The following is a 26,581-nucleotide window of genomic DNA, read 5'->3' on the forward strand; positions in this document are numbered from 1 at the left end:
TTGAAAAGGGAACACAAGACCGGTGCAACATTCATGATAGCCGGTTATAATAGTACGCCTGTTTTTGACTGTCCCCGTATCAAGTGCATCAGCAGAACGTTCGTTTTCGGACCATCTGTCACATATCTCCTACTCCCACTCATTCTCCTACTCATTTTCATTCACCAGAAGGCTGCCTTCGAGCTTGACCTCGAGGAGGTTCAGAGGCAGTTTGTCAAAAGTCGGCCAGAGAAGAGATCACTCTCTATTGGGAACCCTTAGACTGAGACAAAGCTCAGGGAGGTATGCAAAAATGTGATAGGTATGTATATCCGGATTATCTGGAAATGTATGCATGGGTCGCCCTAATGGAGCTTATTGTGGTATACGAATCGTGTGTGAGAGAATCGCACATATACGTACTACGGTAAAAAAGGGAACTAGGTATTGTCTATTGTTTGGAAGAATACACCATTTTACATCTCAACGAACAACAAAACGTTTTCGTAGGTTCGTTAATGTTTCTCGCAATCTAATTTTATAGTTTTATTTGCTCGCGACCTTAACCCGGCCGGGCCCGGGGGTAATTCCAACCACCGCAGTCCGGGGCATAGCCCCCCACCCACCTGTCTAACTCGGTAAATAAGGCAGCTACGGAAACAAAAATGGTACCAAACGAAAGGTATCTACGATAAGATTCTAAAACACCTAATTTTTTTTTACCTCAGGTCAATTTTCAAGGTCAGAAGTCAAGGTCAAAGGCAAAAACAGGCAATTTTGTAGTGGTCTCAAAGTACGTGTCGTGTTCCAGAGGACGGCATGGTGCATAAAACTGGCTAAAATGGATGTTAAACGAAAGAAGAGAGTCTGGGTATTCCGATGATGTGCTAGCATTCAAATTCAAGGTCACGGCCATGCTCAAAATTGACCACAAACTTTGCACTTTTTCTTACATCTTGTATACTAAATTCCGAGATGTTTTGAAATGTTTTGAAGCTTAGCGGACCCCTATTTGTGCTTTAGCTTACGATACAAGGCTGCTACAAGGTCAAAGTCACAAGAGAGTATCCTTGCTAGAGGCTATTTCACTTATTCAAGTCAGGCATACCTAACAATTAACACATGTTTTGCCATCCTGAGGCTCTCAATGAATGCTTAGAGCCAAATGGATGCCAGAATCGTGATCAGCGGCTACGAAATCATCACAAACGAGCAAACGACATTTCATGTGTCAAAGTCAACCAAAGGTCATTCGAGGTCACATGAGGTCAACATAAAACTTGACTTTTTCCAAACAATATATAAACCATTCGACGTGTTTCGACGAGACGAATGCGCAGTACCACTGCCGTAGCTCTAGGACCTTTTTTTGTTGAAGTTACTTGCGAAAAAAACTAAAGCCCCAGCTCGGGTCGTTGACCTGACCTATGACCTCAGGTCACCAAAGTTACTTAAGTATTTTTTCTAGGTCAAATGCTACACAACCGTGCTCGTAATTTGTCTCTATCTCTAAAACCTTTTTGGCAGTGGTTGAAGTTCACGTCTGTGACGCCGAAGTTTGCCATGCAGGAGTCTAGAAAAATCGGCCCTGAGACGTTATCAAGCAGGCTAGGTCCAAATTTTTTGCTTCAAAAGATGTCAAATTAATGGGGGTTAAGGTGTAGCAAGTTTTGTCTTTCTATCCCGAAGCGTTCGTGAGGTATCGCAAATATTCGCCAGGGGTAGGCGAAAAACGCCCCCCCCCCCCCTTCCGGGCCCGCGAGGGTGCTCAACGCGTATGCATGAAACCTGAAACCATAACTTTTGAATGGAAACATCTAGGGGCAAGGTGCTCTGGATTTTGCAGATCGGCGTATCAGACAACAGTCGGGTCACCTCAAGCTTGCCCCCACTGGCGAAAATTCGTGGCGCCGCCACTGGCTTATCAAACATCTCAAAACCATTTATAATAAACCTTTTCTTCCATTGCGCTTAAGTCATGACGTCAGAAGTTTTATCATACATTTTTGATCTGAGTTTTATTCTGCATTTGTTCTGCCTTATTATAACTAGAACGTCGCAATTGAAAACACTAGTTGAAAAAGTAATAAAATATTTTTTTTATTTGCTTAATCCAAGGATACATAGGTACCGTAGCTGAATCTTTGGGAATCTGTCTTTGTGGAAACATTTGTTCATCGCAGCTGCTAGTTTTCTGGTGAGATTTTCCTTCCTTTTCTTCAGCAATTTTAATTGTTCTACTCAACTTAGTGCACTGACTATACGAAATCTCTGTGAAAGTTTGGGTGTCATTTTCTGCCAATGTTCCATATTTGCCAGAAAGGTGTGTTCATAATTATAAGGATCTTTTTTTAAATTGAACTTCATGTTCTAAATCCTTGATGTTTTATCAAGTGTGCTTTCGGCATCCAGAAAATATTGTCGTTTGGATATTCTCCGGCGGAAAATGATTTGGTGAGCACCTATCTTCAGCATGCCTCGCTATCATGATACCGAGCGTACCTAATCCCTGATAATTCTTGCTGATCCCGGAAAATTCTCCCTGATTATCCAGATGCCGAATGCACACCAACAGTCGCTTGCCCCAGTGCCAATTACTCCCTTTCATGTTCTTATTTTGCCGATTTGTCCAGTTTTTAGAGGGTGCTAAAAGAGGAAATGACCAGATAGTTATGTCAACAATGATGGGTGTCACACTGACATAAGTATGCTAATGACACTTCTTCCTGATGCCTCATAACAGTGTTGAGATGTTTACTGTGGCTCTGGCCCATGACTTTCTAAAATTGCCAGGATTTGTGATATTTTAGCTATTTAAATATTAACAATAATTTGCTTTTCCTGTGTTGAATCCAGTAGCATGGGAAATTTACAGGTGCCCTGACTAACTGAAAACTAGGGGTAAATCCAATGTGTTATGGTGTGCTTTCATTGGTGCAGAATACAGTGTTTTCCAAGATCTTAAGAAGCAAGAATCAATAAATTTCAATGAATCCAAGTGATACCCAGTTCTTAGATTTAGAAGCCTTATTTTGACTATTGTATATACCAAATCTGGTGCAAAGGGAAATTATTTGGCATGTTAGTGTTTTGTTTGTTTGAAGCAAATAGTGGGGACTTAGTCTTATCATTGCATGATCAACTAGTAGTTCCCCTTTAGTTGGATTTGGGTATATTCGATGTAAGAAGTGAATTTATATGGTTAATGGTGTACCCTCATATAGAAAGCTTACTTCATTATCATGATGCAATGCTTAGTTTATGTGTACGTACATTTTAATAGCATCAGCCATCACTGTGACTTAATACTATTCTATTGATTTGATGTTCTTGAGATGTCATTTTCTAAGAAAATCTCTATTTCAGTGACAGCTTTCAGACTATTGACTTGAGATTCAATACTTAAACAGTGTTAATCTGTGCAACATGACAAGGTAAGACATGTTATGTTAGGGATGCAGCAAATCTTAACACAGAATGAGGTCATTAAGTATGCTTTAAATTGTTATTAGTGCCTAGCTTGGACATCAGATGCAGGTTTTGTTTTGTATTATGTAGATTGTCATTGTCTGGTAACCGATCCATCATTGTAATTATATTGCACTGTATTGCATGCATGACTTCTCTGCATGTCTGATACAGTCCTCACCTTTGACACAATACATACATATGGCTACAACCTGCATGCTTGAATTATGCCTCCTAATTTGGGAGAGGATTGGTATTTTGTGTGATGCCTATAATCTGCATTGACTGATGCCTGCTACAGCTATTTAAATGATCCCTCTTTAACCCACTCTTCATCTGCTAAATGTGTATTGAATGACCTTCATATACAACAGTCATGCCTACAGGCAACCTATGACATTTAAGATGCCACCTTTACATGATCTTTATCTTTCTTACCCTCCAGTAAAAGCTGTATGGTTTAGTACAGCTCATGCCAACTAGGTACATGTTGCCACTGTTATCATGCCAGGTTAATTGACTAGAGAGTGCTGAGCCACAATGTTGGTAAGCAGCTGACTGAGTTCAATGTCAGTCAAATGGTCATGTCAGTCCTTCTGGAAAAGTGCCTGTCTCTTGTCTTAGGCTCATGGGCCCAATCATATAAATGCAAAATGGATATGGCAGCACTCTATGAGAAATTCACTGGCAGCACTGAGGAGAAATTATGCTCGCTAATAACCAGCTTCATGCTTTAAGGTCTTTGATGGGCAATATGCATGCTCATTGCTCATGTTGACTGCTTAAGCTTGAATGCCCTAACAGCTTGAATATGCCTTTGACATATTTTGAGTCTTCTGGACACTGCTGCTTTTTAAAATTCGTCTTTGTCTTTTGGGTTTTGTTTATGAGTTTTGCTTACTTTCGGATTTGTCCAGTGTTTTATGATTGAGCAACCTAATATGTCTTTTACCTTAAAGGTGACTTTGATAACATAATGAAAAAAAAAAACTCACGTGATTTTTGTTTGTGGATTGGAATAACATTTCATCTCGCCTTTAACATATGACGGAAATCACCATTTGTCTGCATAACTCTCACAGTTCTCGGTATCCCCACCGGCAGCAGATCCTCCATGACCCCTCCTGTGCCGCCCCGCCTCCTCAACCCCCGGCGCGCCGTTCCAGTAATGGACGATGATGACGACGAGCGGATGCCACTGACGCGTCTGAACTCCACCGAGTGGGACGACTGGGGCGTCATGGACGAGACGGAGCGTCTGCTGGCCGAGCGGCGGCGCCGCGGGGGCCTGGGACCGACTCTGTTCACCTGCTGCTGCTGCCTGCCGCGCTGCGTCGCAGGGTAAGAGACGGGAGGGGCGTCAATGGACTCAGGGGAGCTGGGTTATGATGGGGGTGACTGAGGCCACACCATTGTTCGTTATAGCGTTTACTGAACGGGCCATGGCTTCTGATAGCTTCTTTATTTGTCTGTCTTTAAAACGGTACCTACTATTTTAGCGCGGTCTTTTTCGTATTGCTACGCTATGGCGAATTGTCATTAAGTGATATCGCAAACCCTCGTTATCTTTAAGAGGAAAATTGCCAACTACGTAGTACGTCATGTGGTAAGCTGTGCTTATCTGATCGTTGCTTTTGAAATATTTAAATACCAATGACAGATTGCATGTTATAGTGCCCCCATCGAAGGTTCTTACGAATTTGACCGTCACACATTCCGCTTCACGAACTCATGTCTTTACGCCGGTATGGCTCGTCTCTATAAACAGTACACGGTTCGGTGACAATGACGCATGATCTCCAGACCTCGTAAGACATCACGTGCACTGGTATAAACTGGTACTATTGAGGTCATCAGGGAGTGTGGAAGCAGCGGTCTTTGGAGATGTACACCGGAACTGTGTCACTCGACATCACTCGAGATATTATTCTTACCTCGGCTTTTATTTCACGTCGTTGAACCATCCACTACAGCTGTGGCTATTCTTGGCCCAGTGTCACATATGAACCGCGGAGGAAACGTATCGCATGTAACGTGCTCGGAATATTTATGGCCAACCGGTTTTGAGCAGTCTAATCTTTGCATGATATGCGTTGCAGGTGAATTTTTTCAGTGAAATATTAAACTCGCATGCTTTGTCTCCATCAAGAGCATATTCATTATCTGTTCATTTCCATTCGCGCACACCAGTCTTCTCGCCGTTCCCCTTCGCTCTCATTCGATAATAAACTCCACGATACTATGTACTTAAGATTTATACGATTTATCCAGCCCCTACCACTTCTACCGAGCTGTCGCACATCGCCGCCTGTTTCATATCGTTTATGCGTAGGAACCGGGGCCTACTTCCGCCTCTGTGAAGCTGTGTGCTTGTCATGCCCTGGCTCTCTGGACGGGCATTAGATATAAGTCTCCAACTGTGATGGTCGGCTGATATTCCTTAGCAACAGTATCGATTGGAACGGTGCGTCTGGAAGAGAATGGGGTCGTCAGTGAGCGTGCGTCTGCGTTAATCTACGGTCAATAAGCAGGCGATTAACAACTACCGGTGAACTCAGCATTTACAGTGAACTCAGCATTGTAAACCCGCCTGTACCCCGCTGAGACTTGGGACGTATACCTGACACCCCCAGCGGCGGTGCCTGGCTGCGTCCCTGCGCGGACCACCTGTGGGGCACGTCAGCTGCCACTCAGGGGTGTGTGGACGCCGCGCACCAATTGTGGCCGTCGGTACACATACATCGTACCCCAGAGTCGACGTGCGGGAGGGGGTAGGAGGGGGGGGGGGGCAGCTGTGGTCGGGGCCGAGTGGCGCACAGACTTGCTGTGATATTAGGCGCAGTGGGCTTATTTATCATGGCATAATGTGCATGTGACATATGGCAAACATACATGCGAGCATATTTGAAACTACCCTGCATGGGAGCGGCTGACGGTCATCCCGTTTGATGTGCTGTTTCATCTTCTACCCGTGTATTCATGTTCGCGACACTCTGTTCCGGTAGTGCATTTAGTCAGTTCTGCTCGGTTACCATTTACAGGCCGTCAGTCGGGAGAGGGGGGGGGGGCGTGTGGGCACCGCCCTAGTATGGTATCCGAGTTCCGACCCTCCCCTCCCCCGCCCGTCTGCCAGAAGGCGATGTTTACCATTGCGCCACCGTCGGACTCACGTGCTCCGAAGAAGAGGTGCAAATTTCGTGTACTGAATTAGCGGCAGTCGGCTCCCAATATTATGCTTGTGTAGGGAATGAAATTAAATAGGTCATCAGAGAGCTTTCGGAATTGTGTCTTCTTCTATCTTCCCATTCATTCATTCTTTCTATGCTTGTATCCCACCTTGCAAAAGCCAAGCAATCCTCGCTTCAAATGTCCGTTTTTCTGTGGTGTTTTTTCACCTCTCTGACCGGTTACGGCCAGCCCTCTCGGGGACTCTGACGGGCGCAGTGGGCTGTCAGTCAGCCGCGGGCGCCGCGCGGGGTCAGACGGCACCGTGGTGGAACCAGACGTGGTCGGTGGTGGTCGCTAGTTGGTGATCGTGGCGACCGGTGATTGGTTGGTGTTATACTGGGCAGTGCTCGGTGACGATTGGTGCGCCCGGTCGGACCAGTGGACAACTTTGTGGAGTCAGCGTGTTTTGGAGCAATAGCGAGAGTTGGATAAAGTCGTGTGGCTGTCAACGAGGACAAACTCGTTTGACGTGGCTGACCGCCCAGTGACAGTGAGCCTCGAACACAGCCATGTGACAGTTACCACGACAGAGGCACGTGACGAGGAAGCTGTGTATCACACACCCCTCGTGACGCTACGACCGAGAACCCGACGCGTAGGCTGCCGCTGCTGCAAGCGAAGCTGTACGAAGCAGTAAACAAACGTGACAGACCAATCAGTGGGAGTGAGCTGTACCGGGCCGCAGTGGATGTGAGCGCGGTGACTCACCGCCGTGCGTCGTGTGAGCGTAGTGTGAGCACTGCCCCCTGCAGTAGCGCGCCGTGACACAATGCTGGACGCGGAGATGGAGTTCTCGGAGGCGCCGGTGCGACCCGCCCCCTGGAGACGGCGCCAGTCAACGGAAAGGAGTCAGCTCATCACCCCTCGGAGAAGGAGGGTGCCGTGCTGCGCGGCGCCCGGCCGGTGGATGACAGGGTGGGTCACCGGAGGTCACTGGAGATAACGGGGCTAGTCGTGACTCGTGGTGGTGTCTTAGTTGATAATGCCGTGTTTTACCTCCTCCGTATCACGAATCCCTTGTGTGCTCAGGTCAGAGATAGGTCATACAGATTGCCAACGGAGTGCTGGTCCGTATTTGAACCTGTCACTCTATTCTGTTTAGTTAGAGTTGTGGGTGTCAACGCTGCACCGTGCTGGCTGTCGCCGTAGTAAACTAGTGAATCATGTATGTATCGTGACGTGGCTGATTGTCGGAATCCCAGTGCTTGGAACTGTTCTGTTTAGCCGTTCTCTGTACTGGCTGTATTTTTCAGTTGCATGCAGCAACATTTATATTACGAGGAAAGTGGCCATTGTGTCTATGATTGGTGTACGGGAGAAAAATATTGTACTTGTTCCGGGCCAGCTAATTCATTACTTCATCGAATTTCCAATCCATGAGGGCTTATCTGTAGATGTCGCAATCATAAATCATAATACATTACCACAATTAATATTATCCCCCTGCAGTTCTACATGTCACTTCCTAACCATCAATTGACTGCTCCTTTACCCCCCCCCCCCCCCTCTCCAATCTATCCTCCAGCCATGTGCACCTTGACATCGGGCTCCTCGGCTGACTCAGCCCAGCTGTGTGTGACGTCACACACCTCACAGTCGCCATGTGGATGACATCTATCACTGTTTTGTCCCTGACGTCATATGCGACTGCGATGACAGAGCTGATAGCGACCATGGTGTGCCGATAGGGGCCGAGGCCGGCTATGAGAAACTCCGACTGACAGTGGCAGCTGGTGCGTGCGGTGGCGAGGACGGGATGATCAGGAAGAGAGTGATATGACTTTGGACATAGATTTGAGACCTAAGAGAAGACGCTGGCCCAGGCCACATAGTGTGACTGAAGACAAAATAGTGGACAAGACAGTGTAACGAGACCGATTAAGAGCAAAACAGAACGCGAAGAATACCCTTGATACGCCCAGAGCTTCAAAGTATCGCGGCTCAAAGTTCAATGGTTTCAAAGCAGAGACTACAGCTGGGTGAAGCATCGAGACTGGGCGAAATGAACGCTGTGGTGTGTAGGAAGGAGTAGTGACCAGTGGGCGCAGACCGCGGGCAAAACCAACAGGAGAAAGGAGAAAATGGACTCAAACTTAGAGGCTGTATGAACTGTGAATGGTGATAAACCGCGTATCCATTGCCAAGTCTCTGCGGAGTTCATGAGAACTTTGAGGAGGAAGTGTAGCGAAGACTGAAGGACGGCCGTTTGTGACGATGCCGGAGGACGGGATCAATCTGGTCGAGTGGGACGAGCTGTCTCAGCAGCAGGAGCAGGAGCCGGAGCCGACCCGGCCGCGGCGGCGGTCACCTCTCCTCAGGTACGGGCGTCTGACCGCCGGCTGCTGTCGTTTGCGACTCACCACACCACTGCTTTCGTGTGAGGGTGATGGATGGCGATTGGTGGGGTGTGATCTCGCATAGCACGGAACGCACTGCTGTAGTTTTGGCGTGGCTGTGCTTCGCGGTTTGTAGTTTTGCCACTAGAAATCGCTCGGGTTTGCTGTGAGCCGCTAGAAGTTTACCATTGCGAGCTTTTGAAGTGTTGAACACTCGTTCAGGCTTGGTAAGCAGAGGTGTCGTGTATACTGCCATTGCTGCCTGCCGAGCCTTTCTGCCCTGATCCGTAGAGTGTGGGAATCAATGTTGTCGCAGTTGTTAGGTATGCCAGCGCCGTTGTTTTATGTGCGGCCGATGTGATCCGTATCAAAAATATGCAGCTGGATGGAGTCGAAGCCTTGAATGTTGTACCAGAGTAAGCATTTTGACTAGTGATGTCACTTACGGAAAACCTTGATACCGATACCAAACCAAATACCAACAATAACCACGGAAGAATACCGAAACCGAACCAACTTGGTAAACTCAGGAAAATACCAACTTTTTACCAAATTCACAGCCTCTTTTACATAAGGGATGATTCACGATACCAACAAAATACCAAATGCATTAGCCTTGAAATACCAAATACCAAGTTGGTATCGGTTTGGTATCGGTATACCAAAAACTTGGTATCTGATTGACATCTCTAATTTTGACCGCAGCGTGTTAGGTATGTCATATCCTCTGGCACATTGCTCGGAACATCAGCGTTCGTTTGTTTGTGACTGTAACTGACTGAGAGCTGCAATGCCGTATGGTCGGGGTGTGGTTCCGGTTTGGTTTTGCTGCTCGTTCTGCTTGTGCTTTCGCTGTTGGCCAGAAAGTCATGTGCTTATTTGCCCACTTCAATATTGAGACACCTCAGTGCAAAAAGGAATATCGTGTGCGTGACCACGTACCTCAAAACTCCTTTTTGTACCGAGTACGTTTTAGCTATTCGTTCGTCTCGCTTAAGCGAATAATGAATCATGCTTTGGAAGTTGGAACCCAACATGTGACTCCATCCCCAACGCTTTGTCCGATCACATGAAACAACATGTTCTTCAAATAAATTAGCTATCTTTCTCCTATGATAAAACAACCCGGAGGGCAAGAAGAACTGCCTGGGTAGCGCAATATCTTTGTAATGCTTTGTACCACAAGTTGTGTACCCCTGTGGTGGGCCTTCCCTTGGCCTTGCCCCCCCCCCTCCCCACACCCCTCCAGTAATCGCTATCGTCCTCAGATCACCCTCCACTAACCAACTGACCGCTGACTAACCCCGCCCCGTCTCCCCTCTGCCTACAGGTGCTTCCAATGGCTGTTTGCCTCCTGTTTTGGCGACCGCGACTACCGGGCCCGGCTGGTGCGGGTCGGACGGCCGTGTACCGAGAAATTCCCGCCCAACACCATCAAAAACCAAAAGTACAACATCATCACGTTCATCCCGAAGGTGGGTGGACGGCTGGTCGACGGGTATCCGAACCGTAGTTTAGAGATGGATCTGCAGTGTCGCTGCCTTTGGCAAAAAAATGTAATAACCACTGCTTAATCTGCTACAACTAAAGTGCTTATTTTATGTGTTACGTCTCTCTTTGCTTACCAGTGTAGAATAATGACGCAAACCATGCTGATCAAACGTTGATGTCTCATTGCGAGAAGATTGGGCTAGGTCACCGGTTGTATCATCCTTATGGTCTTGCATGTGCTTGATTTTCTGTCGCTGTTTCAGGTGTTGTACGAACAGTTCAAGATGTTTCTGAACCTGTTCTTCCTGATCATGGCGCTGTCTCAGTTTTTCCCGGCGCTCCAAGTGGGCTACATCTACACCTACTGGGGACCGCTGGTACGTGACGGGCGGCTGTGACGGGCGGCTGTGGCGGACGCCTGGTGGGCGGTGAACAAGGCGATGTTGAGTTATCACAATGAGAATCTATATTGAAACCTTGGCTACCTTCGTTCATGTATCAGTGTTGTTTGGATAGTTATCTCGCCGTCCGTTAAGCATCATTTCATGACATTTCTCCTCCAACATCCGCCAGGGTTTTGTGATCGCGGTGACGATGATCCGCGAGGCGGTGGACGACTACCGGCGCTACCGGCGTGACAAGGAGATGAACAGCACCAAGTACAGCAAGCTCACACACCAGGGACACACCAAGGTAACATGGAATACAGACGAACAGCGAGGCTCCGGGACTCAGCCGGGTATTCATGCATGTCAAGTCACGAGTTACTAGTTAGTCAAACCAGGATAGTCATGCTTATAAATAACACTATCCAGTGCACATGTCGCATTAGTGTAACCCAAACCGACTACGGTATAAAAAAGCTCTGTTTAGTTACATGCCGTAGCCTGGGATACCAACCCCGCCCAGTTTCTCGTCATTCCTATCCACTACTTTATCGCTGACCGACGTTGTGTCTCCCCCTCCCCGCCGCCAGGTGGCGAGCAGTCGTATCCGCGTGGGCGACCTGCTGCTGATCGAGAAGAACCAGCGCGTGCCGGCCGACATGGTGCTGCTGCGGACCACCGAGCGGAGCGGCGCCTGCTTCATCAGGTCAGACGGGAGCTTGTCTCTGCGACGGGGGAAGAGAACGTACGGGGCTGAAGGAGGGGAGGGACAAATGGGCTGAGGAGGGGATTGGCGACTCGTTAGGAAGGTGCCGCGGAGGGTTTGATGAGGAAGTAGGCGGAATCGAGCTCGGTTGTTCTAATAAACATGTGACGTAATGTTTTATTTAGTGGTTTGTTCTAGTTTTTTTCCCACGGACCTCCTTCCCACGGACTGCATGCTTCAGGACTGACCACCTGGAGTGCTTAATGCGGTGACCTGACCCGACCTAGCTTGACCTGAACTGACCCTCCCTTTTGCTCTCCCGTAGGACGGATCAGCTGGACGGCGAGACGGACTGGAAGCTGCGACTGGCCGTCGGCTCCACTCAGAAGCTGGCCCGCTCCACCGACCTGTTCAGCATCGACGCCGAGGTGTACGCAGAGAAACCGCAGAAGGACATCCACAACTTCATCGGGACCTTCACACGGGTGAGCTGAGACCGCCGGTGGGATGGACGAGTGCTGATAACGCGGCGGGTTGACGGAGTGGTAACTATTCGACGGGGTCTGTGAAAAGGGCATGTGATTGTGTACGGTGAAGATAGGTGGTCTTTACTTTTGGTAGTTTGATGGTGGATAGCGCTCGATTTGGTGTGTGTAGTCATTTGTCCTTAAAAGGCTCAGCTATGACTTTCTTGGTTTCTCATATAAACATGTTCCATAAACTGAACCAGCTCGCAAACCACCACGGCGTCTCCTTACGCCTTCCCCATCTCCCGCCAGCACGACGCGTCGAACGACAACGATAGTCTGTCGGTGGAGAACACGCTGTGGGCCAACACAGTGCTGGCCTCGGGTACGGCGCTCGGCCTGGTGGTCTACACCGGCCGTGAGACACGCTCCGTCATGAACAACTCGGCGCCGCGCAGCAAGACCGGCCTGCTCGACCTGGAGATCAACAATCTGACCAAGGTTAGTGGAGAGTGGGGTGGAAGGCGGCTGTGAGGGTGGGATTGAGTGTAGGGGCATGAGTTGATGTTATTTGGGCGAGTATTTTGGTGACGAACTGTGGTATGTATTCATGATTATCATCGTTATCACCGCTATCTATTTGTTTCCAAAGTTCTCACAGACATTTGACTTTAATATGCCAGGCTACCCGTTTTTATCCGCGTGACACCACCCCCACCTCGTGGTACCTTCACCACCTCTGACCGTCCCTCTATTACCGTCAGATTTTGTTTGTGGTGGTGCTGGTGCTGTCGGTGGTGATGATGTGCCTCAAGGGCTGGCAGGGGCCATGGTACCGCTACCTGTTCCGATTCGTGCTCCTCTTCTCGTACATCATCCCGCTCAGGTGGGTCGGCGCTGACTGTTCGGTCTGGTCGCGGGTCAGGGGACGGGTCGGATGGCATGAGTGATATGATATGAGGAATATTATAGGAGTATTGTGGGTTTAACTTAGCTAATAGCTATGGGGTTCATTAGCGTCGCCACGGGGGGGGGGGGCAAGCGGGGCAGCTTGCCCCCCCAACCTCGGACCGGGCACCCCCTGAGATCGATACAGATCCGATGAGATTTTGGAGTCGGGGAAAAATGGGGGTACCTTTCTGAGAATGCCTGTGAGGTCAGACTCTGTTGGAGCTTGCAGTTCAAACCAAAGTCAGAGTCGCAGTCGCCAAAATCTTCAAGACTCCGACTCCAGACTCGGAAATGTCAATGCCATGATTCATGCCATGTTCCTAGTTGGTTCTTTATTACATTGTAGCTGATTTTCATAAATTTTGGAGTGCTGACACATAATTTTCGTTCAAAGCGTGACACGAAATCTTCGGGGCCTTTCTCAACTCTCGTCAAATGTCTGCGACAGGCACAAGTACCGTTCAAGTGCCGCAGGGCTCATGAGCCTGCTTTTCACACAGGCTCCTAAGGAGCTCCACTGAGCTCTAAGAAGCTTTCGGAGGGCCCAAACCGGCCTCTGAGAGTCCCACTGGTGTCCATGTTCTCTAGAGGGCACATACAGGGATCTTTGAGGACATTATACATACGTAGACCTCTGAAGGGCCACACGAATCTTTGAGGATGCCTTCGAAAATTTCTGAAAACCTCAACTGGCCTATGATAGTTAAGCCGAACTTTTGAGGCGACAGACTTTACTAACCCCAACCCGGCATCTGAGGGGTCACAACTCACGTGTCCCTCTGAGGACCGCAACACATGTTTCTTATGTCCCTACCAACGTAGGGTCCTTAAGGATTCGACACAGACCCCGACGGTTCGCACTGTTATTCGAGGGCTCCAGGCTCACCCTGGGCCTAGTCTCTTAGCGCCCGCCGCCCACACTGGCTTCTGAAAGCTCGTGTGCCCTAAAGGGCTTTCCGGGCCCACCTTAGGCTCGGAAAGCCCTAAAGCACCACATACACGTAAATATTTGGGGTGACCTACGCCGATCTCCGTGATCCTAAGCAGGCTTCTGAGAGTCCACACTGACCCTGAGTGGCCTGAAATGGCCTTGAAGTCGCAATCCTATCTCTAAGGGATCCCTTGCCGCTATGCCGTGCGTAACTTTTGGTTCCGTTAAATATTTTTGGTCGCGTTTGCAGCGCTTCCCTTCACTCGAAAAACCAGAAACTTTTTGTTCACACTCGAGTGAACAAAACACTTCTTCTCACTGCAGCAAGGATGAATGATGTACTTCCGATTCACACTTCCGACATCCACTCAGTCTCCGCCGAATGCCCAATTCTTAGCTACAATCGGCGGCTGGGATAAGCCCTATGCATTTCACGTAAAACCTCGGCGTGCATGCGTGAATGGAGGTTTTAGCGAGGTGATCCGATTCAAATGGAGCGTTTTTCACCTTCTTCTGGGTAATGATCATGAGCGACGAGAGTCTGCACAGGGGCCCTCTGCAGTGCGTCGGCAATCGCAGCCACTGTAATTCTAACGGTCGTTTTTGTCCAGAAATTTCAAAATTTTGATTTGTTTTGTAAAAAAAATACATGCTATAGCTAAAAGGAAAACTTTGTCACCATCGGATTCCTCGCACCATTGCGCATCGAATGATATGTAAAACGAGTGAGTAACGGCTGGGGAAAGGCAAGATTTAACACAAAACTTGATTTTGCCCCCCCCCCCAACCGAAAATGTCTGGCGACGCCTATGATGGGGTTACCCATGCGTTTTACTTAAAGCTAGAAGTCGATCAAAACTATTGTGTGTTTGAATGTAAAGGATCACCAACTGCAGATCGGTCTAAAAATTGTGATTTTCTACTGGCGTTTTTATCACCAACTTGTCATATTGTTATTAGCATAGCTAGAATGCATCCAACATCACATAAACATCTACCATCAAAACCACAGAGTTGGCCTGTTGGCATCACGTTATCATACATCTTTGCCTTCACTACGAATCTGCTCCCTATCTCTCCCCTAACTGAACCCCACTTCTCTGGCAGCCTTCGCGTCAACCTGGATATGGGTAAGATCTTCTACTCGTGGACGATCCAGCGGGACTCGGAGATGCCGCAGGCCGTGGTCAGGTCGACCACCATCCCGGAGGAGCTGGGACGAATCGTCTACCTGCTGACCGACAAGACGGGCACGCTGACGCAGAACGAAATGGTGCTCAAACGCGTCCACATGGGGTCCGTGTCGTACGGCGTCGACACGTTTGATGAGGTGAGTTCGTTTGTCAACTAACGAGAGGTCGTAAGGTAGTAGAGGTCAGTCGAACTATGCTGGTCGAATTGGCATGTGATTTGGTACAAGGGGAGTAGGGTGAAGTCGTTTAAGAGTACGCACTTAGTGGATTTCTTGCTCTCATTTGTTAAATATTTGAAAGAAAGAAATCGCAAATATGGAATAATAAAGTTCATTGAATTAGCTATCAACCCATGAGGCAACGATCCTTCAGCGTAAATTGAAGTGGTCTAAAACTGACGTTTTCTGAACCGCTGCTGCTGCGTACTCTTACCACATGGGGTGTGTAAGAGTACGCCAGAGTTGGCCTGTGCTACGCTACGTTACGCACTACGTTACGCTACGTTTGCCTTTTTGGCCAAAACTACGATACCGAATTACGATACGTTATATATTGCTACGTTACTGAATTACGGTATTTGTTAATTAACGCAGCAAATAATTTTATCGTACTACGTTATGCAATATGTCATCATCCACTACCCAGTGGAAACGGTTAGTCTCTAGTAAGCCAAATACTGCGCACAATGATCGCCGGCTTTGCAGCATCGTCGGTGCGGCGGTGCCTACGCGCTACTCGCTAGATGCGCTGGACTTCCGACAGGGAATTCCCTGGGACTCCCCAGTGGGAAATCCCCGGTGTCGGTCCGGCCGGAAGAAAGACTCAGTGGTATCCATATAGCAGGCGTTTCACATCCGTGTAAACGGCCGGAGGTCTGGTGACGATATGAGTAAACTGAAAAAATTATGTACCTTATACAAATACCTACAGCTGACCTGTAATTGCTACGGAATCCATTTCGTAGTTCCTACGCTATTCTATTATTTTCCGTACTACGCTACCGAAACATCCCAATTACGCTACGAAACGGTACTGACAGCTACGGGTTACCGAAAACTTCAAAATAACGTAACGTAGGCCAACTCTGGAGTACGCACGCCAGGCGGGTGGAGTACGCAAGCATATGTACATACACACTTATGCAGCTTGTACTGTCCAAATGCTTAACATCAAACTCAGAAGACATTTAATTTCATTCTAGTATCTAAAAAGAAAAACATAAATAAATCTTGCAAATCTATAAATCAAGAAATAATCATGTCATGTGGTTCTAAAAAACATGTACAATCAAAAGGGAGAATAACTCGTATTTAGAAGAATATCGGGTACGCATCTGCCTCACAGTGCTCCATTGATGATATACCTACAAAACAAACGTCATTGAGCAATATATAAATAATTTTATATTTCTGTATATTCGATATAATGTATAATTCTGCGTACTCTTACCCTCATGAACACTGCGTCCTCTTACCCTACATGCAATTCGCGCACAAAACAACCCCGAAACATTGTGCAAAACTTCACAAACAGAATATTGCACTGCACAGTATTTCCCCAGAAAACCTCACAAGTTTCCCATAACAATCACGAAAATGTACCTTATCTCAACTGCCAAGTTTAAAAATTATTGTACCATACCATAATAATATAACGCTCAAAAATAATATTCATCGCCTAAAACTCAACAGCGTCGCCGCAAAACGCCCACGTTCCGTCGGTGACAAACACGCACTGGCGGCTTCATGTCACTTCATGAACTCCACAAAACCGCGTTGCTAAGCAACCGAAACAGCTGATGCGTACTCTTATCGCCCGCGTCCTCTTACCCGCCCTTACCCTACTTCTTTGGGTTCAAAGAAGTCTCTAGGTGAAGTTGGGTAGGTGTGGGATTGAAAAAAATGTGAAAGTTTATACAGCCTGGTGGTGGGTGTAGAAGTCCAATCGATATTTAATCTGAAATATGAGGAGGTTTGTGCAGTTAATTGATAATTTAGAAGCATACGAGCCAACAGCAAAGCATCAGTTGATAAGAGCTCAATTCTCACTCCACACACCTGTCTCCTTCCCGTCTAACCTCCCTTGTTCCCCTCCCTCTCCCACAGGTTCAGTCGCTGGTGGAGCAGCACTTCGCCCCGCCGACGGCCGCCGAGCCGCCCCCGCCGGGCAGCCGTCCGTCCGGTACCGGCCGTATCCGACGCACCATGACGGCCCGGGTGGCGGAGGCGGTGCGCGCGCTGGCGCTCTGCCACAACGTCACACCCACGTCAGTAATAAGAGGGGAGGAAAATGGTTTGTATGGTGGGGAATAAGCTCCCACCTAATAAGCTAGGTGGGAGAGAAAGTAAATTAATTCTCAATCCTGGGTAGACGGAAGCCAAAGCTGGGAGTGCATTTAATTAGCAGTCAATATGTTGTGAGGAGGCCAGTGTCGGGAGGTAGGTGGCAGTTTGATGGCCTAGACTATATTGTCATGTCGTTACTTGGCTCATGGTTTAACAGTTAGCTTTGTTCCTCCTCTTTTTTTTTTTTACCGATTTCCTGCAGGTGCCGTACCGTGTTAATCACAAATTAATATTCTTGCATGAATGCAGCACCTTTTAATCTGACGTCACTCATCAACTCTCCCTCTCCGCAGGTACGAGGACCCGGCCCAGTTTTCGTCGAGTCAGTTCTCGTCCTACGACAGCACCTCCGTGTCGAGCGCCACGGCCAGCGTGGGCGGCGGCTCGACCGACCTCGAGTCGGGCCAGCTGTCCGAGGGCTCGGCCGCGCGCCGGCCGGTCGTCTACCAGGCCAGCTCGCCCGACGAGGTGGCGCTGGTCACCTGGACGGAGATGGTGCGTGGTGGGGAGCGGGCGGAGGGCTAGAGAGAGGAGGGAGTGAGAAAGGTGATTGGATAATTGCAGAGGACCTCGTTTTGTCAGCAGGGATAAAGCAGCTAGCATGAGATCAACTGTCTAGCTAGAGATAACTTATGCCGTGTCTTCTTGTCAAGGGGGTCAACACTAACAGTTAACGCTGCACTAACTTGACTCCGTCCATGATTGGCCGTTCCATGCTAACGCAGCCTGACTTTTTCTAACACTGACCTACGCCGCACATAGACCGACCCGACACTGACCTGACCTTCCTCTCTCCCCACAGGTGGGCCTCACCCTGGTGCACCGCGACCTGAGCAGCATGCGTCTGCGCACTCCGGCCGGCCAGCTACTCGACTACGAGATTCTGCTCGTCTTCCCATTCACATCCGAGACCAAACGGATGGGCATCATCGTGCGGGAGACGGCCTCGGGCGAGATCCGGCTCTACATGAAGGGAGCCGACACTGTGATGTCGTCAATCGTTCTCTACAATGACTGGCTGGAGGAAGAGTGTGACAATCTGGCCCGCGAGGGACTGCGTACCCTGGTGGTGGCCAGTAAGAGGCTGTCCCAGGAGCAGTATACCGAGTTCGAGCAGCGCTACAACGCCGCCAAACTGTCTGTCACAGATCGGGCTGCTAAGGTGAGAGGGAAAGAGGAAGGGAGGGAAGAGAGAGAGAGAGAGAGAGAGAGAGAGAGAGAGAGAGACGCCAAACCCCCATCAGACCGATATGTCTTAATGACACCGTATGTCCACCACAAATGACCTGTAACCCTGTGTGGTCCCATATACCCCCCCCCCCTCCCCATTGACTCGTGTGACCTGACCCACCCGTCCCCTCCAGGTGTCCGCCGTGGTCGAGTCCCTCGAGCGAGAGATGGAGCTGCTCTGTTTGACCGGTGTGGAGGACCGGCTACAGGATCACGTGCGGCCCACGCTGGAGCTGCTCAGGAACGCCGGCATCAAGGTATGGCGGCGAGCGGTGTATAGGCAGCGAGCGTTGCATAGGCGGAGAGCGGTGGATAGACAGCGAAGTGTGGGAAAGTGGCCTATATGGGCCTTGTCCTGGACGTGTAGACCTTGGTCAGTTAGTTTTTGAAGCGATTGACGGACTCTGCTCGCTGCTGTCGTATTCCCCAATACTCTCCGTGGCCTCCCGCTGTGATGACTGTAGCAATCACCCGCCACAGCACAATAAATCATTCGCTCGGTGACGCACTCCGCGCCCCTCTCCATCAGACTTGGATGCTGACCGGCGACAAGCTGGAGACGGCCTCCTGTATCGCCCAGTCGTCTCGGCTGGTGTCGCGCTCGCAGAACCTGCACATCTTCCCGGCTATCTCGACCCGTGCCGAGGCGCATCAGGAGCTGAACGCGTTCAGAAGAAAGAACGACTGCGCCCTGGTCATCAAGGGAGACGCTCTGGAGGTGGGTGAGGTGTGGGAAAGGGATGGGCACTGGACAGGGAGGAAGGGACGGAAGTTACGCCCTGGTAAGGATGAGAGGTGAATCTCTAGGATGCTTTCATGATAGCTGTTGGACGTGAAGAACGTTGCAATGTCATCCTTTTTCGGGGCTCAGATTGTTATAAATAATGTGATTGTTTAGATGATAATTCGGGATCGTGACTGGTCAGATATATCACTGTTAAAACTCCTTTCATTGCCTGGCTGATCAGCTGTCGTGAAAGTGGGTGGGTTGTAGACTTAGGTCGTGAATTCACGTTTTAGCTTAGCATGTGATGTTCATTCACACAGCCGTCACCCCACTTACCTATAACACCACCCCGCCCGCCCACTGAAGTGTCACATTTACCCCGCGCTCCAGATCTGTCTGCGCTACTACGAGCTGGAGTTTATGGAGCTGGCCTGCGCGTGTCCGGCGGTGGTGGTCTGTCGGTGCTCGCCTACTCAGAAGGCCTCTGTGGTGCAGCTCATTCAGCGACACACGGGAAAACGGACGGCAGCCATCGGTGACGGCGGAAACGACGTCAGCATGATCCAGGTATGGCGGGGGGATAGCGGGGAGAGAAGTGGATGGATGGGTTAGGACGGACGACGGGTTTCCGGGTAAGGGTATGGGTGGTAGAAAAGGTTCGGGTGCTTGGGTGGGTTTCACGGGGCTCGAACCTGGTATTGTTGGACCTGGTATGTACTGCAGTGTGAGGTGCATACTGCCTCACAGCACACTGTTACTCAAGGTGTTGGCCGTTCTGGGTACTGACATCTGTGATATGTGCGCTGACATATGTGTGTGATCTGTGTGATCTGTGCCTGACAGTGTGAGCTGTGCGCTGGTTTTCACGTAAGCTCCATGTATGTACCCTCGTGTAACTTCGTGGCTGGTTTCAGGCGGCGGACTGTGGTATCGGTATTGTGGGGAAGGAGGGGAAGCAGGCCTCGCTGGCGGCCGACTTCAGCATCATCCAGTTCTGCCACCTGGCCAGGTGAGAGGGAGGGAGAGAAGAGAGAGAGAGAGGGGGAGAGGGAGGGAGTGTTAGAGACCGACGCGCCGGCACTGTCTGTCTGGTGTTCAGCTAAATGTGGTCGGTGCTCAGTATTCAGTTGCCTTTTCAGTATTCAGCGAGCCTTCACCATTCAATCTACATTTCGTGTCAATGTCTCGTCCTTTCCCGTTTCTGCAACATCAGGTGATCTCCTTGAGGACCTAAACTGACATAAATTCGACCATGAGGTTGATACCTTAACTCGGTCCATTAGTGTCCTGTTCTTTAATGTCCCCGTCCATCAGCTAGACCGGTCCTTTCAGTGTGCCGCGGCCGCAGACGGTCGCATGACGACCCTGTCTGCGCCTTACCCGAACCCCCGACAAGTTACGGGGAGCGGGGCAGTTTGGTCGATAGTCACGGCACTGTAATCGGAGCTGGTGATGGCTGGGCGAGGGCTACTGCGGATGGTGTAATGGAAAGGGTTAGAGGGACTTTTCGGTGTTAAGTGAGTGAGTGGGCCATTTTGTTTGTAATGTTGGTAGCTGATGATTAATTGGTTATAATTGTAGGGAAGGAGTTATGACTTCTGCATGTGGGAAACGGCCTCGTCAAGCGTAAGCCGTGTATCTGGGCTTTTGTTACCCCATATCAGCTGACGTCTGTGACTCTTGTAGACTGCTGCTGTGCTTACCACCAACCGTACAATCAGCTATTGACTCTAGTGACCCCTGTGAACCCATATGACCTCTGCCAACCCCACCCTGCACCGCTGCCAGACTGCTGTAACCCCTCCTGGCTTCGTCTAACCCCACCTTCCCCGCCGTTGTCAGACAACTGTAAGCCCCCGTGACCCTATCTGACCGTTATCTTTCACCGTTTTCAGACTGCTGCTGGTGCACGGCCGGTACTCGTACCACCGCTCGGCCTCTCTAAGCCAGTTCGTCATCCACCGCGGTCTGATCATCTCCACAATGCAGGCTGTCTTCTCGTCCGTTTTCTACTTCGCCTCCATCGCGCTCTACCAGGGCATTCTGATGATCGGGTGAGTCGGGTGACGGGATAACTGATGAGATGAGCTGTGTGGGCTGTGTGTTGATGATTGTGTTGGGTGAGGGCTGTGCCGGTGATGGCATTTTCCTAGCTCTGAATATTTATGCGAACTTCTTACAAAGTTCTACCTCCGGGTCTATTCGCAGTCAGTTGTTCGCCTCGCTCGGTCTTTCCCGCCTCATTCTGTCGCTGTATGACAGTCTGTGTGTAATTACAGTGCTGTGTAGTGTGTGCTGTGGGGACGGATCCCACGCTGCCGTTTCCCGGCCGATCGCACTACCCTGTCCCTGACCGAGCCGACCCGCCTCGTCCATATCTGAGACCCGTGTGACATACGGGACACTGGCGTGACATGGAAAAATTGTCAGAACGCAGTGTTGTGGGCAACGCGGTAGTCAGTGTGTGTGAGGAAGTTGGTTGGTATGCGGCGGTGCGTGCTCACCAGCCTGGGAAGTTTGGTTGTAGCCCGCTGTGGCTGGCTGTGACCTGCCCCGATCCGTGGTCTTAGCGATGTGCTATTTAGTTGCGCAGCTGTTGCCACAATGCGTGATTACAAACAGTGACCCGTATGACTGCACGGGGTCGTTTCATCCTCGTGTACTTTTACTCGTTATTGTTCCCTGAACTCTGTGTTTATCTTTCAGCCCACATCAGCTCTCCCAACTTTGTCGTCTCTCTCTCTCTCTCTCTCTCTCTCTCTCTCTCTCTCTCTCTCTCTCTCTCTCTCTCTCTCTCTCTCTCTCTCTCTCTCTCTCTCTCTCTCTCTCTCTCTCTCTCTCTCTCTCTCTCTCTCTCTCTCTCTCTCTCTCTCTCTCTCTCTCTCTCTCTCTCTCTCTCTCTTTCTCTCTTTCTCTCTCTCTCTCTCTCTTTCTCTCTCTCTCTCTTTCTCTCTCTCTCTCTCTCTCTCTCTCTCTCTCTCTCTCTCTCTCTCTCTCTTTCCCTCCTTCCCTCACTTTCTCTAACTCTCACTTGTTCTCGTCGTTCTCAGGTACGCTACTCTGTACACGAACATGCCGGTATTCTCGCTGGTCCTGGACCGAGACGTACCGGCCAAAATCGCCCTGACCTACCCGGAGCTCTACAAGGAGCTCACCAAGGGTCGCTCGCTCTCCTACAAGACGTTCTTCCTCTGGGTGGCCATCAGCATCTACCAGGGTAAGTCAGCGAGACGGTAGGGTGTCTGGAAGGAGTGGTGACACGTTGGGAAGGATTACGACGCGAGGGTTTGAGGAGTCGCGAGCAGTGAATATTTTTGGGTATAGTGATCACTAAAAGCTATGTGCTCTGTTATTTTTTCTCGTGTAGCAGCTGACCGTAAAAAAAGAAAAGTGGTATTCAGATCTGAGTATCTATCCAGACGCTTGCTAACCTCGAGTCAATGTTTCCTGTCTATAACATTCAAAGCAGTAACTGTAGGAAATCAGGGAGCTGGCCAACCTCGGTAAGTGACCAGTTCAACGACATTCCAAGGGTTACTGGGACGTCCTGTCTAGACTTGTCCCGGACCCCTCGTCCCCTCCCCCCTCCAAGGTACCCATTCTAACCTCCTCTCCGTCGCCCCAGGCGGTATTCTGATGTACGGCGCCATCTGGCTGTTTGAGGACGAGTTCATCCACATTGTCAGCATCAGCTTCTCGGCGCTGATCGTCACCGAACTGCTGATGGTGGCGCTGACAATTCGCACGTGGCATTATCTAATGGCCGCTGCCGAGATAGCGAGTTTCACCATCTACATCATCTCGATGGCCATACTCAAGGACGTCTTCGGTGAGTGCCGGGGGGTAACGTGGACTGCCGAGTGCCTTGGGAGTGCTGGGGGCTTGGTGAGTGTTAGCGAGACGCTGGATATACTGACTGATGTGCTGTTCCTTTGACTCGCCTGGCGGTGATTCATCGATGGAGAACAGAGACGTCTGGGGCTAGGCTTAATGTCATCATTGTTGTGATAAAGTACATACAGTCTATTCTTCTACACCTTTCTAGGCGCAATTTCAAAAAGTTTAAGACCAAATTCAAAACGTTCACGTGCATTCGAACGTAAACTTTTTGAATTTGGTCTTTGACTTTTTGAAATTGCGCCTAAAAAGGTGTAGTTTGGCTTTCCTTTCATGGCCTACCTGTCAAAGCCCCGATAATTTTAATACCAGATTTCTGTAAATTTTCTACCTGCTTCCCGTTCACTATGGGCACTGGGCAGCTATCTAATGTTCAATTTTTACGAATACCGTTCCCTAGTTGACCGTATACCAGCGGCCCGGACGCCGTCCCATGTTTACCCGTCTGTTACATAATGTATGGCGCCGGCCGGCCGCGCGCATAGCGGAGCCGGTCGGCCGGCACCCTCCCTCGGCTCCCCTTCGTGCGTGTGTTTTGCACGGGAACGGGTGGTACGGGGACGGGCCAGTGTTTGGGTTCGGTCTGATACATGTGCGGGGGGAGAGGAGGGGGAGGTAGCGTGCCGCCCCCGGGGACCGACTGTATGACTCATTGCTACCGGTGTCCTACCTCCCTCCCCCAGCCCTCCATAGAGACAGTGCAGTGACGTGTCCGCTGACACCCCGCTGATTATCGTACTGGAAGTGACACTCACGCTAATAACTCCTTTGTCTATATCGCTATTTGGAGACCGGGGGCTTGTTAAGTGTTGTTCTTCTACTAACCGCGTTCTTGCCTGTTTTCCACAGATCGAGAGTTCATCCAGAGCCTGGACTTTCTGTGGAAGGTGCTGGCCATCACTTTGGTCAGCTGCCTGCCGCTCTACGTTCTCAAGTTCCTCACGCGGCGGTTCTCGCCACCTTCCTACACGAAACTCACATAGACGTGGTCAAGGAACAAAGTGGGAGCCCCCCACGACACTCATCTATTGTGGACACTCAGACTTTCGGTCTCGGCAGCGCTGGAGCGCTGAACTGGCGAGGATCTCGGACTCTCCGCCCAGTCGGCTGGCCACCGAGCTGTGCCGGAATAGTACGATGGAGATCCGTCTCGTCCAGCCCCGTTCTGACGAGCCGCGCTCCCAAGCCAGGACGGTGTTACTGGTTCCTGGTAATCGAAATGACAACCACTCACGGACTGCGTAGCGTAAACCAACGCATCGCGTGTGTCTCAGACGATGCGTCGGTTACACCTGTGGAAGTCCCTAGAGCGATCAGTGATGGAAGAGAACATGAAGTGCTGCGCTGATCAGTGAGGACTCTGAGCGGCCCGGGCTGTGTGCGCGCCGCTCCGGAGCGGGCGCTGCAGCCTGCAGTGACCTCTGCTAGTGCCGTCAAACGGCTCGTCATTGACCGTCTCTATCGAGAGTCGTCACCCCGTGCAGAACTTCCGGTGGACTTTGATACGCAGCCACCGATCTAACTCGTATACGCTGAGGAATTGTGAAGTGTTGAAGCTACCTTTGCGTGTTCGTAATCGGCGTTTCCCTCTGATACAATGGTGGTGGACTCAGACGGAGGATTACGGTAAACTGCCGAATTTGCGCCGTTCTCTCAGAGGACCTGGAAACTATTTATATGAACACAGTCGGGCGCCATAGGTCTATGCGTTCTGTTTTATATTGTAGGTAAGTATTATGCTTAGTTCACGTTTCCTAGCAACGCACCACCGTATCGGTTTTGTAGTAGAGCTGGACTGGCAGGCTTATAGCGGTATGAAGGAGGCGGGGGGGGGGGGGGGGGAATAATTCCGTGTAAGGCATGCGAGAGTGTGTGCTGACTGAAGGCAAGGTCCTGAGTTGGCAGAGTGGATGAAGGTTTATATGAGGCGTGCTTATCCCAGGCGTCCTCACTACGCGCGATGTGTTTTGTTTAAGCTGTGATACATCTGTCCTGAGCTCTTGTAACCATACAAATACACGTAATATCAAAAGATGCGGTCGACTGGCGGCTTGGTTTGTTGATTGTGTTTGACTGTCGGGTATACACCAGCAGAGGAACGCCGGCACGGACGCTGGGGCTGGTGCGTCGGCGTGTTCAATAGACACGGTGACAGTGTCGACTGGTGAGCCCCAGGCAGACTAGCGTCCCCTTAGACCGGTGCCCGCCGATTACAGTAGTAGGATAACGGGTTGGAGGGACTCCTACCTGGCATCGCCGCTCTAACGTGATGGGCTCAGCTGCAGCAGCGCAACAGTATGTATTGAGAGTTGACTCAGCTTAAAATCCCTCGCTCCATGGTGTGAGGGATTTCGGCGCCCTGTTCGTACGCTCATCCTGCAACTGTGAAATAATAAGCCCACATTGCTTACCTTCCGCATCCGTGACGTCTAACATTGTGGCTTTGAGCTCGCCGCCCGAACAAAGATTGGCAGCGTCAGCCGTCCTCAGGGTCATTCGTATTACCAGCCGGCTTCAATGACGGCAGACATGGGTGTTGTTGGGCAGGGACGAGCAGCGCTTGTCGCGTGTCGGATGACTTGCACCGCCTGGTGGTCCCACACTTTAATTACATAATTAGAAACTTGCCGTTTGCGTACCACTTGATATTTCCGTAACTCCGTTATTTGCCTAGTTACATTTATTTTATCAGGTTACATAATACCTTTCTTATAAGCATTTATTTTTCTGAGAGCTCATCTAATGCGTTAACATTTAGCACCCGCCTCCATCAAAGATTGAGTCAGGATACATGCTGTTTGATTTGCGTTTTTGTGATCCGATCGGCCATTACGTATTTATTTCCAGCGCGTCTCGCTCTGATTGATACCCGCAACAGCCATCGATCAAGCTCCACAATGCGGCGGTCCATATTGATTCCCTTACTGTCAGACAGTTCCGAAGAAGGGAAAAGTAATATGCTGCATAAGCAGCATAATATACAGCATATTAATTTTCCCTTCTTAGGAACTGTCTGACAGCAAGGGAATCAATATGGACAGTCGCACTTACGGCGCATACCTACTGCAATCGTAGGCTGTTGACGGTAGATATGTTGAATCATTATCACACAGGAGCGTTCACTAGCGAACCAGCGAGGGACTAAGGGGAGCCGACAAAATTGCTCATTCTTTCTGTCTTCAAACGTAAACGGTATGACTACAAATTAACCGCTACGTCGTTTTTATATTTACATTTAATCTACTA

General features: G+C 49.8%; 1 protein-coding gene across 10 annotated transcripts; it reads left to right on the plus strand.

The window, feature by feature from the left end:
• Positions 1-180: 180 nt before the first annotated feature.
• Positions 181-25,369, plus strand: LOC122371100 (probable phospholipid-transporting ATPase IIB). Of its 10 annotated transcripts, none has more exons than XM_043347215.1 (22): positions 181-301; positions 3,346-3,413; positions 4,614-4,788; positions 10,342-10,486; positions 10,766-10,879; positions 11,076-11,195; positions 11,479-11,594; positions 11,920-12,079; positions 12,374-12,562; positions 12,826-12,947; positions 15,051-15,273; positions 17,242-17,402; positions 17,775-17,976; positions 18,284-18,643; positions 18,846-18,968; positions 19,241-19,429; positions 19,829-20,005; positions 20,353-20,447; positions 21,334-21,492; positions 22,489-22,655; positions 23,064-23,267; positions 24,185-25,369. In XM_043347215.1, the coding sequence occupies exons 3-22, from the start codon at positions 4,616-4,618 to the stop codon at positions 24,316-24,318; spliced, it is 3,333 nt and encodes a 1,110-aa protein (XP_043203150.1). In that variant the 5' UTR covers positions 181-301; positions 3,346-3,413; positions 4,614-4,615; the 3' UTR covers positions 24,319-25,369. The 10 variants fall into 10 exon arrangements, with proteins under 10 accessions (XP_043203150.1, XP_043203142.1, XP_043203130.1 ...); XM_043347207.1 differs by having other exon boundaries at positions 242-282; XM_043347195.1 differs by lacking the exon at positions 181-301 and adding an exon at positions 1,961-2,176.
• The last annotated feature ends 1,212 nt before the right edge of the window (positions 25,370-26,581 follow it).

The sequence above is a fragment of the Amphibalanus amphitrite genome, unplaced genomic scaffold (assembly GCF_019059575.1).
Source record: "Amphibalanus amphitrite isolate SeventyFive unplaced genomic scaffold, NRLGWU_Aamphi_draft 000035F_arrow, whole genome shotgun sequence".
Classification (NCBI taxonomy): domain Eukaryota; kingdom Metazoa; phylum Arthropoda; class Thecostraca; order Balanomorpha; family Balanidae; genus Amphibalanus; species Amphibalanus amphitrite.